This window comes from Balearica regulorum, chromosome 7 (genome assembly GCF_011004875.1).
Source record: "Balearica regulorum gibbericeps isolate bBalReg1 chromosome 7, bBalReg1.pri, whole genome shotgun sequence".
NCBI classification, from domain to species: Eukaryota; Metazoa; Chordata; class Aves; order Gruiformes; family Gruidae; genus Balearica; species Balearica regulorum.
The window spans coordinates 25300356-25313654 of NC_046190.1; the positions used below are offsets into that span (position 1 = coordinate 25300356).

The following is a 13299-nucleotide window of genomic DNA, read 5'->3' on the forward strand; positions in this document are numbered from 1 at the left end:
CTGGTTTTTCTCTTGTTGACTCCTTTAGCATTTTCAGTCACAGATTCAGGTCTTAATGTCTGGTAAGCTTCAGAAAGTGAGACACGGGTATTCATGTGGCTAAATAATGGGAAAGGAAAAGCAAAAATGGCCCTGTGCGTGTATGCTACTCACTGTGAAAATGGTGGTGATTACCAGACTTTACACTGTTATATACCCATATACAGTAAAATACTGTAAGAGTTTTGTTTTGGTTTTAATGTCTTTTCATAGTGCTGATTGGTGCTGCAAAAGGTCAGAACTTAGTCTTGTCTGTGCTAGAAAGGTTTGGGTTTTTTTCTGCTGTAACTGTACTGGCAAATTTCTCATATTTGGTGGAAACATAGCTTGCAAAAGCAAATGAAATTACACCAAATGTGAACACTTTGGATCGTAAAAGATGTTCCTCCACTGGGAGTGAGAGTTAGTGATATAGTCGTGCAGCCAAAACCTTTCTGCCGGAAACTGAGCCTGAATTCTGTTGGGTTACAATTATAGGGTTATTTTGATTCTGAGGAGTTGTTGGTAAAACTATTGGTGTGTTGTGTGGATCTGGGTACAGACTAAGATACCATGCAGAAGGGATTAAAGGAGGTTAGGGATACAAAGCACAGTAAGCAGCAGAAGGAAATAATAAAAAAATGGCACTTACATACTAAGTACTACAGTGTCTGTGGTATGCGCACATGTAGATCCCTGTGATTTTAAGTTGTTCTAAAGATATTTTTTAACATTGAGGGATTCAGTGTTATGTCCATTAACAATTCTCTGCTATCATGCTTGAGCAGTCTATTAGTCGTTCTCACCTCTTATAGCTGGTCACAAAGGCCAGTCCCCTTGCCTCTCTCTGCTTCATCTTTTTTATTAAGTTTATTAAAACTAGCCAGATTATACTTTCTTATGGCAGAGGCTGTGCTTGGTCCATTCATTATGGTTTCTTATCTTGGCAGGCAATCTGAATTGAACGGCAGCTAGTCCATTATGCACATATGAAGCCCATCACTCCTCCAGCAATGGCCAATTCATCAAACATTTATCTTTTGCCCTCTGAGCAGTGCGTCAATTTGCTTGTCAATCCTCAGCCTTGGTCGTTGTGGAAGATGGGAGAAAAATTACTTTTCTTTTTCCCCCTTCTCACTGAACTCTAGTAGTCGAAATGGGCTTTGCTCTACTCACTCTACAGGCTTGTTACTCCCCCCTTCTCTGTGTAAAAAGGGGAGGGGTCTGGTTACTATCTGAATTGCAGCGTGACAGACTGATCCAAGATACAGTAAAGCTTTCATTATGGCACTGCCTTTGCACTTGAATTTGCTCATATTTCCATTATAATACTGTTTTTTAGAGGGTTTATAAATAGGTTCTCAACTTGGCATATGTGGAACTGAGAGGAGCTTTTAAGAATAAATACATTATAGGGTTTTAGGGTGGTTGGCTTTTTGTGTGTGTGTGTTGTTTTTTTTTTTTTTTTTAAACAGGTAGGTTTTGTTTACAGTTTGTAAACGTCTAGCTGCTCCTTTTGCTATTTCTAATCACTAATACTTCCTTGAATTCTTCTGAGTTCAGGAAATGGCAGTGGTGCTTTTTGTTTTTTGGTTGGAGGTTTTTTTTTTTTTTAATGCTATTTGTTTTATTAGGACTGAATTCCATCTTAAGATGGGGAAAAAGACAAATGAATCAAGAGACGCTGACATCCAAGTTTTTCTCTTAACTCTTCTAACCTTGTTATTCTTCATCAAATACTTTCAAGAAATTTTAGCGTAGGATGCTTAAGACCATACTTAGGACTATTATTGAAGTGATGCATCCATTGAACTGTGGGGACTTCCCTAGTGGTATTTTTTCCAGAATGCCCTTTGATAAAATATGAATGCATACAGTCATTTGGTCTCTGCTTGGTAATTTTTTAGCTCTGTTTTGCAAACTGTATTTTGTTATATGATACTCGTTCGATCATTAGATGACTAAGAGCTCAGTTTCTGATCTATTTTGTATTATTTTAAAATATTTTATATGGCTTATGTGAAAACCACTTTGCCACAGGCTATAGTATTACACTGATTGCAATTTTATTTAAATTTACCCAAAATTGTAACAGTAATATCATATAAAATCTTGGCATGTTTAATCCTAAAGATGTAATATAAAAACTTAAGCAAAAAGAAGCCTAACACGAAGGATAAAGCTTGAGCTGTATTAATGGGATATCCTCTTGGGTAGAACTGTATTAAATACACATAGTGAAATCTGAGACTTTAAGAGGTTCATAAGAAAAAAAATTGAACCCCACTCTGGTCAGTCTGGTTGCTTCATGGTAGAGTTAAGCCAGGAAAATACTTTTTTTTTTTTTTTTTTTTTTTTTTTTTTTTTTGGACAGAGTCTTGGTAGGAGAGAATGGTGGTTAAATGACTGGTTGACTCTAAAATGTTTTTGTGAGCTACTGAAAACTGTAATTAGGATTTGTAGTTTATTTCACCAGGTAAATAATCCACCCATATGGGGCACAGCTGTAACAGTTTATTTTACCTTAATGTTGCGATTTCTTCTAATTTCATTGCAAGTCTTTGGACAGATAGGCTATGTTCATCCCTCCCAAATGTATTTACTTGAGCCTCACTTGAATTTCTGATTCACCTTCTGGAAGTGTCCATCTTTTGTCACTGGCTGTAAGGAGTTATGAGTAACTGGGCTTCTACAGATGGGTGAGATAAATCTGCATTGTTGCTTTTCAGATAATTCCATCATTTGAGGAGCTGCTGCTTAATAGCAAAATCTCTCTCTTTCTCTCCTCTCTCTCTCAAGAAATTCTGCATTTCTCTTTTATAATTGGTAGGAAAGTGTTTGAAATGCGGTGAACTTAACATTCAGAATTCAGAAGGCTTCATATCTCTTTTTGTCTATCTTTTTATTGACTCTACTTTTGTGTTTTCTTTGAGGTTTGGGGTGGGTGGTGGCTTGGAAGGGTTGAGTAGTTTGGGCTTTTTTTTTTTTTTTTTTTTTTTTTAAGCAATGGAATTTGCTGCGTAAGACTCAAAACAACTATAAAAACCAGATGAAGATTCTGGGTTTTCATGAAGCCCTGCCATTGTGGATTGCTTACATAGCTCTAGTTTATGATTGTTGTGCAAGATGTTTTCATCCCAATCTTTTTTTGGTAATAAAATGTCCCACGTAGTCTTGTATGCTTTCAGTGTATAAGGAAAGGGGAAAAATGAGGGATGGATATTCATTTTATTGTATGTCTGAAAGTTAAATGTGACCTTTATATGAAAAGACTCAGAAACTAATTGTACATCCAGATCATAACACAGGTTTAATCTTTTCTTCACAGTATTTAATGATTCTGCTCATTCATTCAATTCCATTTTCTCTTTTGCTGACCATATTCACAGGCTTGCCTTAAGTTTTATTCAAAGAGCTGCTTCCAGATATTTTCTATCTAGAAATAGAAAGCCGGAAACAGATTGACTGGAAGTGATGCAAAATGCTACCTCTAGATAGCCTGCAAAATACCAGCATTCGCTCTGATATTAGAAAAAACAAAGTATTTCATGTTTTGGAAACATTGGTAAGCTGCTTCTCCATTGAACAGAATTTTGTGATTCCTGTTTTATGTATTGTCCGGTCTAACTTGGGGCCTGACCCACACTAGAAATTTTGGAGGTTCTTTACTTTCACTGGGGTGCTTTGTTTGTTTTGTTGTTGTCCTGCATTGGTCCAGAAGTTATGTCAGAACTGTCCATTATATACTCCATTCTGTTTTCTTTTTGGATGTATTATCGTGCAGAAAAATGGGTATAGAAACTGAGTAGAACTGCAGAACAGAAAAGCTATTATGCTTGAATAGTGTAGAGGTTATTTTTTGATGCTTTACATGCAGTTTATCTGCCATTACTATCTCTGTGTGCAGGAAATAGATGAACCTTTGATTTGCAATATTTTTGTGATTATACTAGTGAGAGTGGGTTTTTTTTTCTGGAATTTTAACTGGATTCTAGCCACTATATTCTATAAAATGGGTTCTCTATTTTTCTGTACTCACAGGTGAGAGGTGTGTTTAGAGCAGAATCTCCTAAAGCAGGTTCAAGAGTAGAATTCTGACAGAGGCCTCAGCCTGAGGCAGTTTTCACAGAAGATTCACTGAACCCCTTCCACCATTAGAACAGAATTGGAAATGGCTTGGGTTTCTTCCCTTATTTGTATACTATATTTCAGTTTAAATGGAATTTGAAATTGAACAGGAATCAAAGCAAATAAACCTGAAATGGTGTTTTGCATTGCTAGGGAATTATGCAAAATCTAAACTTACACATGTGTCTGTCTTATGGAGGGTTTTTTATATATAGCATTTATTTATTGCTCTTTGTTTTGTTTTGGTGAGGTTAAGTCAAAGGACTAGAAGTCAGGAGCTCTGGGTTTTATTTCTTGTCTCTTAGAAAATTGCTGGAGGTCACCTTTCGTTAGTCACTTAACCTCTCTCTGCTTTACTACAAAATGGAATTTTAAGCTCAGCAGGTTTTTGAAGTGTAATTCATTAATGTTTAAAAAAAAAAGCTTTGTGCTCCTTGGCTGGCAGGTGCTGGAGAAATTGAAATTACATTTCTATTCTTTAAATACTGAAATTATCTAGTACTAGGGTTCTCATGTTGATTCTGCTCTCCTGTAATCTGTTAAAATATAAAAGGCAAGAAAAAAGGTATTTTAAAAAGCTCTTGTTTTGTAACAGCTCTGTCTTTAACTTCTGGTAATGACTATCTCTTGTCAACAGAGTGCAAATCAATTTCAAGGCTAAAGCCAAACTCTCTCATTTACATATTGTTAACTGCTCTCTCTCTTCCTGTTAAACAGGAGGAAAAAGTCATTAGATATGAGGCAGCTGTCTTATTAATGGAGGGGTGGGGTAAAATGTGAGGAACACTTCTTTTTCAGCATAGGCTTCTGAGCAGCTTGTTCTTCCGGACAAGGACAACTGCAGAGTACCAAGGTTTGTCCATTATTTGAGAGACTTCTGTTTTTTTTCATTTATAAAATCTTGTGTTTTCATTGTCAAATATTACCAAAATGAAGAGCTGTTCTTTAGTTTCATTGTAACCAAATCCCCATCAGGCCAGAGGGACCGTATGAAATAGCGCAGTTGACAGTTGCCATACACACGCATGGAGGAAAAAAAATCTCTGCCATGACATTCCTTTATGATTAAAACTTTGTTACAAGCCATGAATGAACTATGGAAAAGAAAGCTGGAAGAAATCATACTGATTAGCTGAAGGACTTGGATAAAATGACATTTCTGAGACCTTTGTATTCTAAAGGATTATTTACTGTCTGCTTACAGAACATCTTAAGTCGTTTTGCAGAGGGAGTCAGTTTCCTGTTTAGCGCAGTGTTTTTGTAAGCTAATGAGGGCAAAGCGTGAGCCATAGGCAATGATGCTGTGATATTAGCTGTGACAGGGAGCTTGATCATAATTATCTTAACGAGGATAGGGTTAATTACAGTGGAAACGTAAAGTTTTTTCTGTTTGAATGAGGCGGCGCTGAATACGTTGTGATGTTTTGTCGGTTTGATGTGACTTTGGAAATTGCAATGGAAATCTCTTGGCAGCACTTGCTCTCCTCTGGGAGCAGAGTGTGAGCCCTGCAATGAGGTAACTGAGATGGTACCTGTGGGTGAGATAATGGGCAGCTTTCATGTCATTAGAGCAAGGAAAAGCAACCTGCAATACACCTTAATGATGTTTATTAGCCTTTTGAAACTAGGGAAAACAACTACTTGCCACTGACCCTTCAGTGCGGGTTCTATTGTGGTGGTAAGATTGTGTGTTTGTTTTAATATACCATACATTTTTTTCTGCAGTGAACTATGAGAAAACAGCACAGATTTAATTTTAGACTGGTTCTCTTTCTTGGGGTGGTTGCCCTCTTTTTATACTCATCTCTTGAGGTGTTTGTGTACTTCTTGCTATGCTGTGTATGTATACAGAAGAGGAGCGTGTAATGGGCTCACAAGAAAATACTTCGGAATGCATTGATATAACTATCTAACTCATTAAAAATAAAAATGCTAGTATTTTGTACTGATTTCTACCTCAGCTTCTCAAAAATGCATGCTGTCTACTAATTCACAGTTGCAATCCTTTCTTATCCCCCATCTGCAGCTGGGAAATTGAGGCACATTGAAGTTATGGGACTTGCTGAAGTTTGTATGAAAAAACCTATTGTGTGAATTGTACTTAAAACTTTCAAACTGGAGTACAACTGCTGGGCAATATTTCCTTATATATTATGATGGTAGATATTATTGCCTTGAATTTAGTAGCTAGTGTCACTGAATAATAGCAAACATATTTTTTCCTTCCCCCCCCCCCAACTTCTTACCAATTTTGTTTTGGTGCCAGTTTTTTCTTCTGTTTAAGAATTAAAAAATAAGAATTCTCTGAATAGCAAAATAACATGTGGATGCAAATGTATGTTAATGGCTACACCCTCTGTCTGTACTGTGGCAACCCCTCCCATCTCCCTGGACTCTGAATTTAGGTGATTAAATCACCAAGTGCACACTACTCTGATGACAGGAAAACAACAATTAATAAGCAGCCCCCTGTGTAACACGGCTCCTTTTTAACTGAGCAGCTAATAACATTACATGGCAAAAATTATCAAAACCAGACAGGTGTAAGGAGATTTACGCACAATTTTCTCTGCCTATCTATGAAACTAGTACCCTTGTGTTCAGCCCAGGCTTGTGAAAGAAAGGCTTTTTCAATAGGCAACTCCCTCTAGTGTTTCAAGGCCTTTTGTCCCACTTCATGGCTTGTCATTTTGTTTTATGCATCCCCTGCAGCAGTTTTGGATGTGCGCTTTCTTCTCCTTGCCAGTTGCCAACCATTTGATGATTCTCATGATAAGAGTATTATATTTGCATAACATAACTCAGGAACAATGTGTATTTTGATGCTGACACTGACCAGAGCCCAAGCAGTGTTTTTTCACAAAGGACCTATTAACATCCCATAAGGCTCTGTGGTGTTGACAAGGAGGTGGCCTTCTCTGAACTCCTTTGGCAAGTCAAAGTCTCACATTGAAATGTGAGGTTTGGAAATAATCCACTATTTATATAATAAAGAGTATTTAAGGGGAATTTGCTAAACTAGGTTTGTCAAATAAACTGAAACGAAAACTCATAACAGCTTGATAAACTCACTGCTACTTCCTCTGGGTTATTTTGCCTTTTAAAGGTACTTGGGGGAAAGCACTGTCTGAAATGTTTGCTGATCTCTCTTCTGATCTTGACTTTGGCAAAACCAAGTCTGTTGCGACCCTTTGCTGAAATAGCTACCTTAATACAGCATGCTAGCACAGCTCTTAATGATGTACAGTTTGTGTAGGCTGAATCGAGTTTTTTTGAAACGGTTTGTTAAAGGCAAGCGCAATAAGTATGAATGTTACTGTGGTGGTTATTTCATTATGTTTATAATAGAGGCTTTTGTTCTTTCAGAGTCAGAAATTGTAGTCTCAGTGCATTGTAACAATATAGATATACTATAGGGTGTAAGCATGGCAAATTTTCTTCAGGTCTGGCTGCCCAGCGTCAAATTGACCTTAGCAATAGTTGTACCTCCCTTTCGGAACGTGAAGTCAACAGACTGTGAGCACTTTGGAGTCCTTAGACTAAAATACACTGTTTCAGTGTTGTGCAAATGCTACTTGAATATTCATAGTTTAGTGTACAGTACTCTGTGTAAAGGTCATGGACTTGATTTCTTTTGGTTGTTTGAACCCTCCAGCTGTGATTTATAAGTGGTCAGAAAGTTGTATCTACAAAAGTGGTATCTTGTTTTTGTTGGACAGATGAATGTTACATTCTCTAATTTGAAACCCATATACTTTCTAATAAAATTTGCATTTTCCTCCAGTAGTAGTGCCTGTAGAACTCTCTAACAGGAACCTTGGCTGTATTTTGATCTTTGCCAAAAACTGGGGGGATGGTGAGGAAACCCCCTCAGTATAAATGTCATTGGAAGCTGAATAAATAGTATAGACTGCATCTCCCTTCTTCATCACATTTTATAAAACAGCCAGGAGATACAGTGATAATCTTCCCACTGGTAGGCATAGTAGATCAGCTGTCAAGTCATGCAATCTCAGCATATCTTTAGGTGTCTGGTAGGTGAATGAGCTGTGAATGCGTGTCTGTGCGTATGCTCCGTATACCATGTGTCTTAGTTGATTAATGTATTGTTTTGATTTTTTTTCCTGTTGGAATGTGCAAGCATTAAGAATCAGATTTGGAATAGATGCCTTAACAAGGTACCAAAGAGTTATTCTGAGGCTTTTTCCCTGTACTTTGCTATCAGAGGAATGAATACCTCCAGAATTTTATTTACAAGCCATCATCTGCACTTCCATGTTGTGAAATGCTCCTTTTTAAGGCTGCTGTCTGCAGTCTGACTTGTGGGCTTGACAGTTGGACAGTAAGGCCCAAAAAGAAAGTAAATGACTTTTCTGTCTGGGGTAATTCTGCATTTTATTTTGTAGAGAACATTTTATTTTGTTTGCAGGGACTCAAGAAGCAAATTAAGTGGTTAATAAAAAGAAAAAAAAAAAAATCCCTTCTCCATTTCCTATTATTGCATGTAAGGTAACTGCTAAGAAATTATACTTGAAGTTGTATTTATTATTGTTAGCGGGGTATGATATTTCTTGGCAGAAATGATGGATGACAACTTAAATTTGTGTCCAGGGAATGAAGGTGAACTGTGACAGAGTTATTATCTTGGGATGGAGGTTAGGGTCAGGCAAGGCTGGGTGCCTGAAGGCCACAAGACATTGACAAAATTCATCCTGCAGGCCCCATATCTGAAGCCTTTTGTTTTGGATCCTGGCTACTCACTAAGTGACCCCCATCCTTCATCCTGCCAGCATGTGAAGGATGTGTTGCAGTGCCAGCACTCCCCTTGCCACTAATGCTTGTCATTCACTCTTCTGACAGGCCCAAACCAAAACTATTCCCAGTCCTGAAAGGGAAGGTTAAAATATTTATTTCAGCTCATAATGGCCTCCCTGATTTAGTGGAGTATCATTTTTCCTGTTGCCTTTGTCGTTTGCAGGTCACTAGAAGGACTGAAAACATTCAGTTACTTGGAAGAGCTGATCCTGGACAACAATCTACTCGGAAATGACCTTCTGTTACCCAGGTTACCCCACCTCCATACTTTAACGCTCAACAAGAACCAAATATCCTTTCAAAGAAATACCTGCAAAATGTCAAATGAGTTTTATGTGTCAGCCAAATTAAAGTATGTGAAATATAGTTCATGTGCAGACAAAGCATTCTCTCGTTTGGCACCTGGAATACTTCATAGTAATTTATTATAGGTCATTCATAAATGAAATGCACCATTATATCTTCCTGTTGCTCCATTTTAGTGAGAGATCTAAGTTATGGCTCTGAAGAAATCTTTCTAATAGATAAAAATAGAGAAAGAAAATAATGTCAGTGCTACCAGTGTGCAGCAGTTCCTGTGTTTGCTTGGGGTTCTGTTGCAGGCTGACCTCTAGTGGAATAGAGTGTGCAGTGAAACACTATGAAGTTTTATACTTTAAATAGCTCTTAAAACATTATAGTAAAATAATTAAAAAAAACTCCAAACCCAACCAAACACAAAAACAAACAAGAAATATAATACCTTTCTCTATTTTAATGAAGTTGGTAACATGCGCAATTTGGTAGCTGCTGTGCAACCGCAGCTGTAAGAGCCAGTCACTGTATTCTTGGTGTTCCAACTCTGTATAAATTCATATAAAGACCTGTCCAAATCAAGGTCTTAATACATTAAAGTAATTTTGATGGATGGTTAAGTCCATTCATAAAAAATCAGTCACTTCTCCATATGCCTGAAGTTAGTGCCTGCTTAAGTTTATTCAGAATAAATATTTCAGCATTTGCCTGAGTACTCTGTTGAATCGGACCCCCTAGTCTGTAGCCTTATAGATAACGGTCTGTAAAAACTAATTAACTGCAAGGCCTGGACTTGATTATTAAATAATTTTCCCTTTCTGGAGATCTGAAGATGCACAATATATGGTTTTACAAAAGTGAAAGGCGACCAAATTGTGGCCAAAAGGCCAACTGAGGCCTGCAGAGTCGTGGAGCACAGACCATGAAAGCCCTCTCCTTGTAATTGCAGTGTGAGGACAAGGCTGCTCAACTGCAGGCTTTTATTACAGACAATGTAAACAGAGAGCAATTTACCTCCTACTAAAGCAAAATCCTCCTACTGAGGAGAATAAAAATAACTGCAGATTCTATGATTTCTGCACTTATTTTTGACTCGATAAATGAATAAAAATCAGCAGAGTAACTTTTATTCTTGACGCTCTTGGCAAACTTCCAGGGCCCCTATTGAGCAGTAATGATCATTACTGTACTAGGTGTTTGGCTAGATTTCTGGTTAATGCCAGGATTCTGTGGGTTCCATTTGAGTAACTGATTTTATTGTTTGCTGCCATGGTAAAATCTGAACTGCTGGGCATGCTTTGGTGAAGAAAATACAAGAATATTTTTGTTGATGCTATGGGTGGTGGTATGTCTGGTGCAGCATATCTTCCTCTACAAAGCATGAAATGGGAATTTGGCCATAAGACCCAAAAGCATGTGAGTATATTTGTCCTTTGGAGGGGTGTCAGGGAGGAGCTTTGCGGTTACCAAAAGGAGGGCAGGTGTATTGAATAAGAACTCAGTGAACAAAATCAGAGGGGGGGAAAATTTCCTGTCAGTAGTGTAGTATTCGTTAAAGCGTTTCTGCTGGTCTCACAGACTTACTTAAAATACTATTGTTAAGTGAGTAAGCTCTCAAAGTCAATGATAACATGATAAGAAGGATTTGATGTATCCTGGGATTTTTTTTAATTCAATCTTAAAAACTATGAAGTTAGAGCTTCGAGAGTATTGAGCTACCCAGGTTATAGAAACAATGTATGCATTTTGTAGTGTGCTGCTAGTAATTTAATGGACGAGTTGCAGAAATGCTTCTAAAAAACCTAATGTATACAAACTGCCCAGAGAAGGAAAAATAACTGCTGTCCATCATTAACATTTTGAGCCCTAGGGAGTGGTGGTCTCTTGTAGGTAAGATGCAGCGTCTTCAGAAGCATGGAGACCTTCCATATTCCTCTCCTCAGTGTGGATACCATATTTGAAAAAGGTCTTTTTTGAACTTGAATCACTGCTTTTAATGAATGATTTATCTATAGAATTATTTGAAAAATGTTCAAATAAAAATGTGTATTTAATAATGAAAGGAAAGATTGTTTAGTATATGACAGAAAGGACACAAGTTAGCAAAGAATACTGATCTGAAACAAGACTTCAGTTGGTGGAATAGGCTGAGAGAGTTGGGGTTATTCAGCCTGGAGAAGAGAAGGCTCTGGGGACACCTTATAGCAGCCTTCCAGCACCTGAAGGGGCCTACAAGAAAGCTGGAGAGGACTGTTTTACAAGGGCATGTGGTGATAGGACAAGGGGTAATGGCTTTAAGCTGAAAGAAGATAGATGTAGATGAGATGTTAGGGAGAAATTCTTCCATACGAGGGTGGTGAGGCACTGGAACAGGTTGCCCAGAGAAGCTGTGGATGCCCCATCCCTGGAAGTGTTCAAGGCCAGGTTGGACGGGGCTTTGAGCAGCCTGGTGCGTTGATTTTGCGTGGCAAGGTTTTGGTAGCGGGGGGGCTACAGGGGTGGCTTCTGTGAGAAGCTGCTAGAAACTTCCCCTGTGTCTGATAGAGCCAATGCCAGCCGGCTCCAAGACGGACTCGCCGCTGGCCAAAGCCAAGCCAATCAGCGCCTCTGTGATAACATATTTAAGAAAGAGAAAAAAACAGTTAGAGAGCGCTTTTGCAGCCAGAGAGAGGAGTGAGAAGATGTAAGAACATCTGCAGACACCAAGGTCAGTGCAGAAGGAGGGGGAGGAGGTGGTGCTCCAGGCGCCAGAGCAAAATTCCCCTGCAGCCCGTGGTGAAGACCATGGTGAAGCAGGCTGTCCCCCTGCAGCCCATGGAGGAAGGATGAGGGGGTGTAGCGATTCCACCTGCAGCCTGTGGAGGACCCCACGCCGGAGCAGGTGGAGACACCTGAAGGAGGCTGTGACCCTGTGGGAAGCCCACGCTGGAGCAAGCTCCTGGCAGGACCTGTGGATCCGTGGAGAGAGGAGCCCACGCCAGAGCAGGTTTGCTGACAGGACTTGTGACCTCGTGGGGGACCCACACTGGAGCGGTTTGCTCCTGAAGCTCCTCCCCGTGGAGGAGACTCACGTTGGAGAAGGCCGTGAAGGACTGTCTCCCGTGAGAGGGACTCCACGCTGGAGCGGGGGAACGATGAGTCCTCCCCCTGAGGATGAAGAAGCGGCAGAAACACCGTGTGATGAACTGACTGTAACCCCCACTCCCCGTCCCCCTGTGCCGCTGGGGGGGGGAGGGAGGTTGAAGCCGGGAGTGAAGTTGAGTCCTGGGCAAGATGGGAGGGGTGGGGGGAGGTGTTTTTAAGATTTGGTTTTATTTCTCATTCCTCTACTCTGTTTTGCTTAGTAATAAATAAGATGAATTCTCTCTCTAAGTTCAGTCTGTTTTGCTCGTGATGATAATTAGAGAATGATCTCTCCCTGTCCTTATCTTGACCCATAAGTTTTTTTTAGTTATACCTTTTCTCCCCTGTCTAATGAAAGAGGGGAGTGATAGAGCAGCTCTGGTGGGCACCTGGCCCCCAACCAGGGTCAACCCATCACACCTGGTCTAGTGGAGGGTGTTGGAACTAGACTATCTTTAAGGTCCCTTCCAACCCAAACCATTCCATGATTCTATAAATATTATCGTCTATACATATATATATATATATATATATAGAGAAAGATGAAAACAAAAAGCCAAACTGACCCCTGTAGAAAACCGGAATAGCATGTAAACTTTAAAACTCCTATGAGAGCTTTTCTGGGTATCTCTTAATGTTACTGCACTCTTTTGCTGTTTCTCTGCTTTTATTTTGGCTTCAGTTGATCCAGATCCTGTTTTGATAGTTCTGATAAGAGCTTTCTACTCTTTCTACATGGTTCACTTATTGTGTGGTGTTGTATGTGTAAATAATGTTTGGCCCCTCCCAATGTAAGGTCTGGAAACACTGTACAATGTGAAAGCTTATTTCATAAAGCAGGTAAATACTTAGAAGAACCATCTAGTATTTTTTTTCTTCAAATAGTGTTGTGTATTTCAGTTACAGTTAGGCCACTACCAA

At 39.2% G+C, this 13299-nt stretch overlaps 1 protein-coding gene across 1 annotated transcript in view; it reads left to right on the forward strand.

Annotated features, from left to right (window-relative positions):
- The window catches only part of LRMDA (leucine rich melanocyte differentiation associated), a 677396-nt gene that overhangs the window by 363531 nt on the left and 300566 nt on the right, over positions 1-13299 (forward strand). Inside the window, exon 3 of the mRNA XM_075758625.1 lies at positions 9125-9289. Within this exon, the coding sequence (XP_075614740.1) occupies positions 9125-9289 (165 nt within the window). The remainder of the gene's footprint in view (positions 1-9124; positions 9290-13299) is intronic.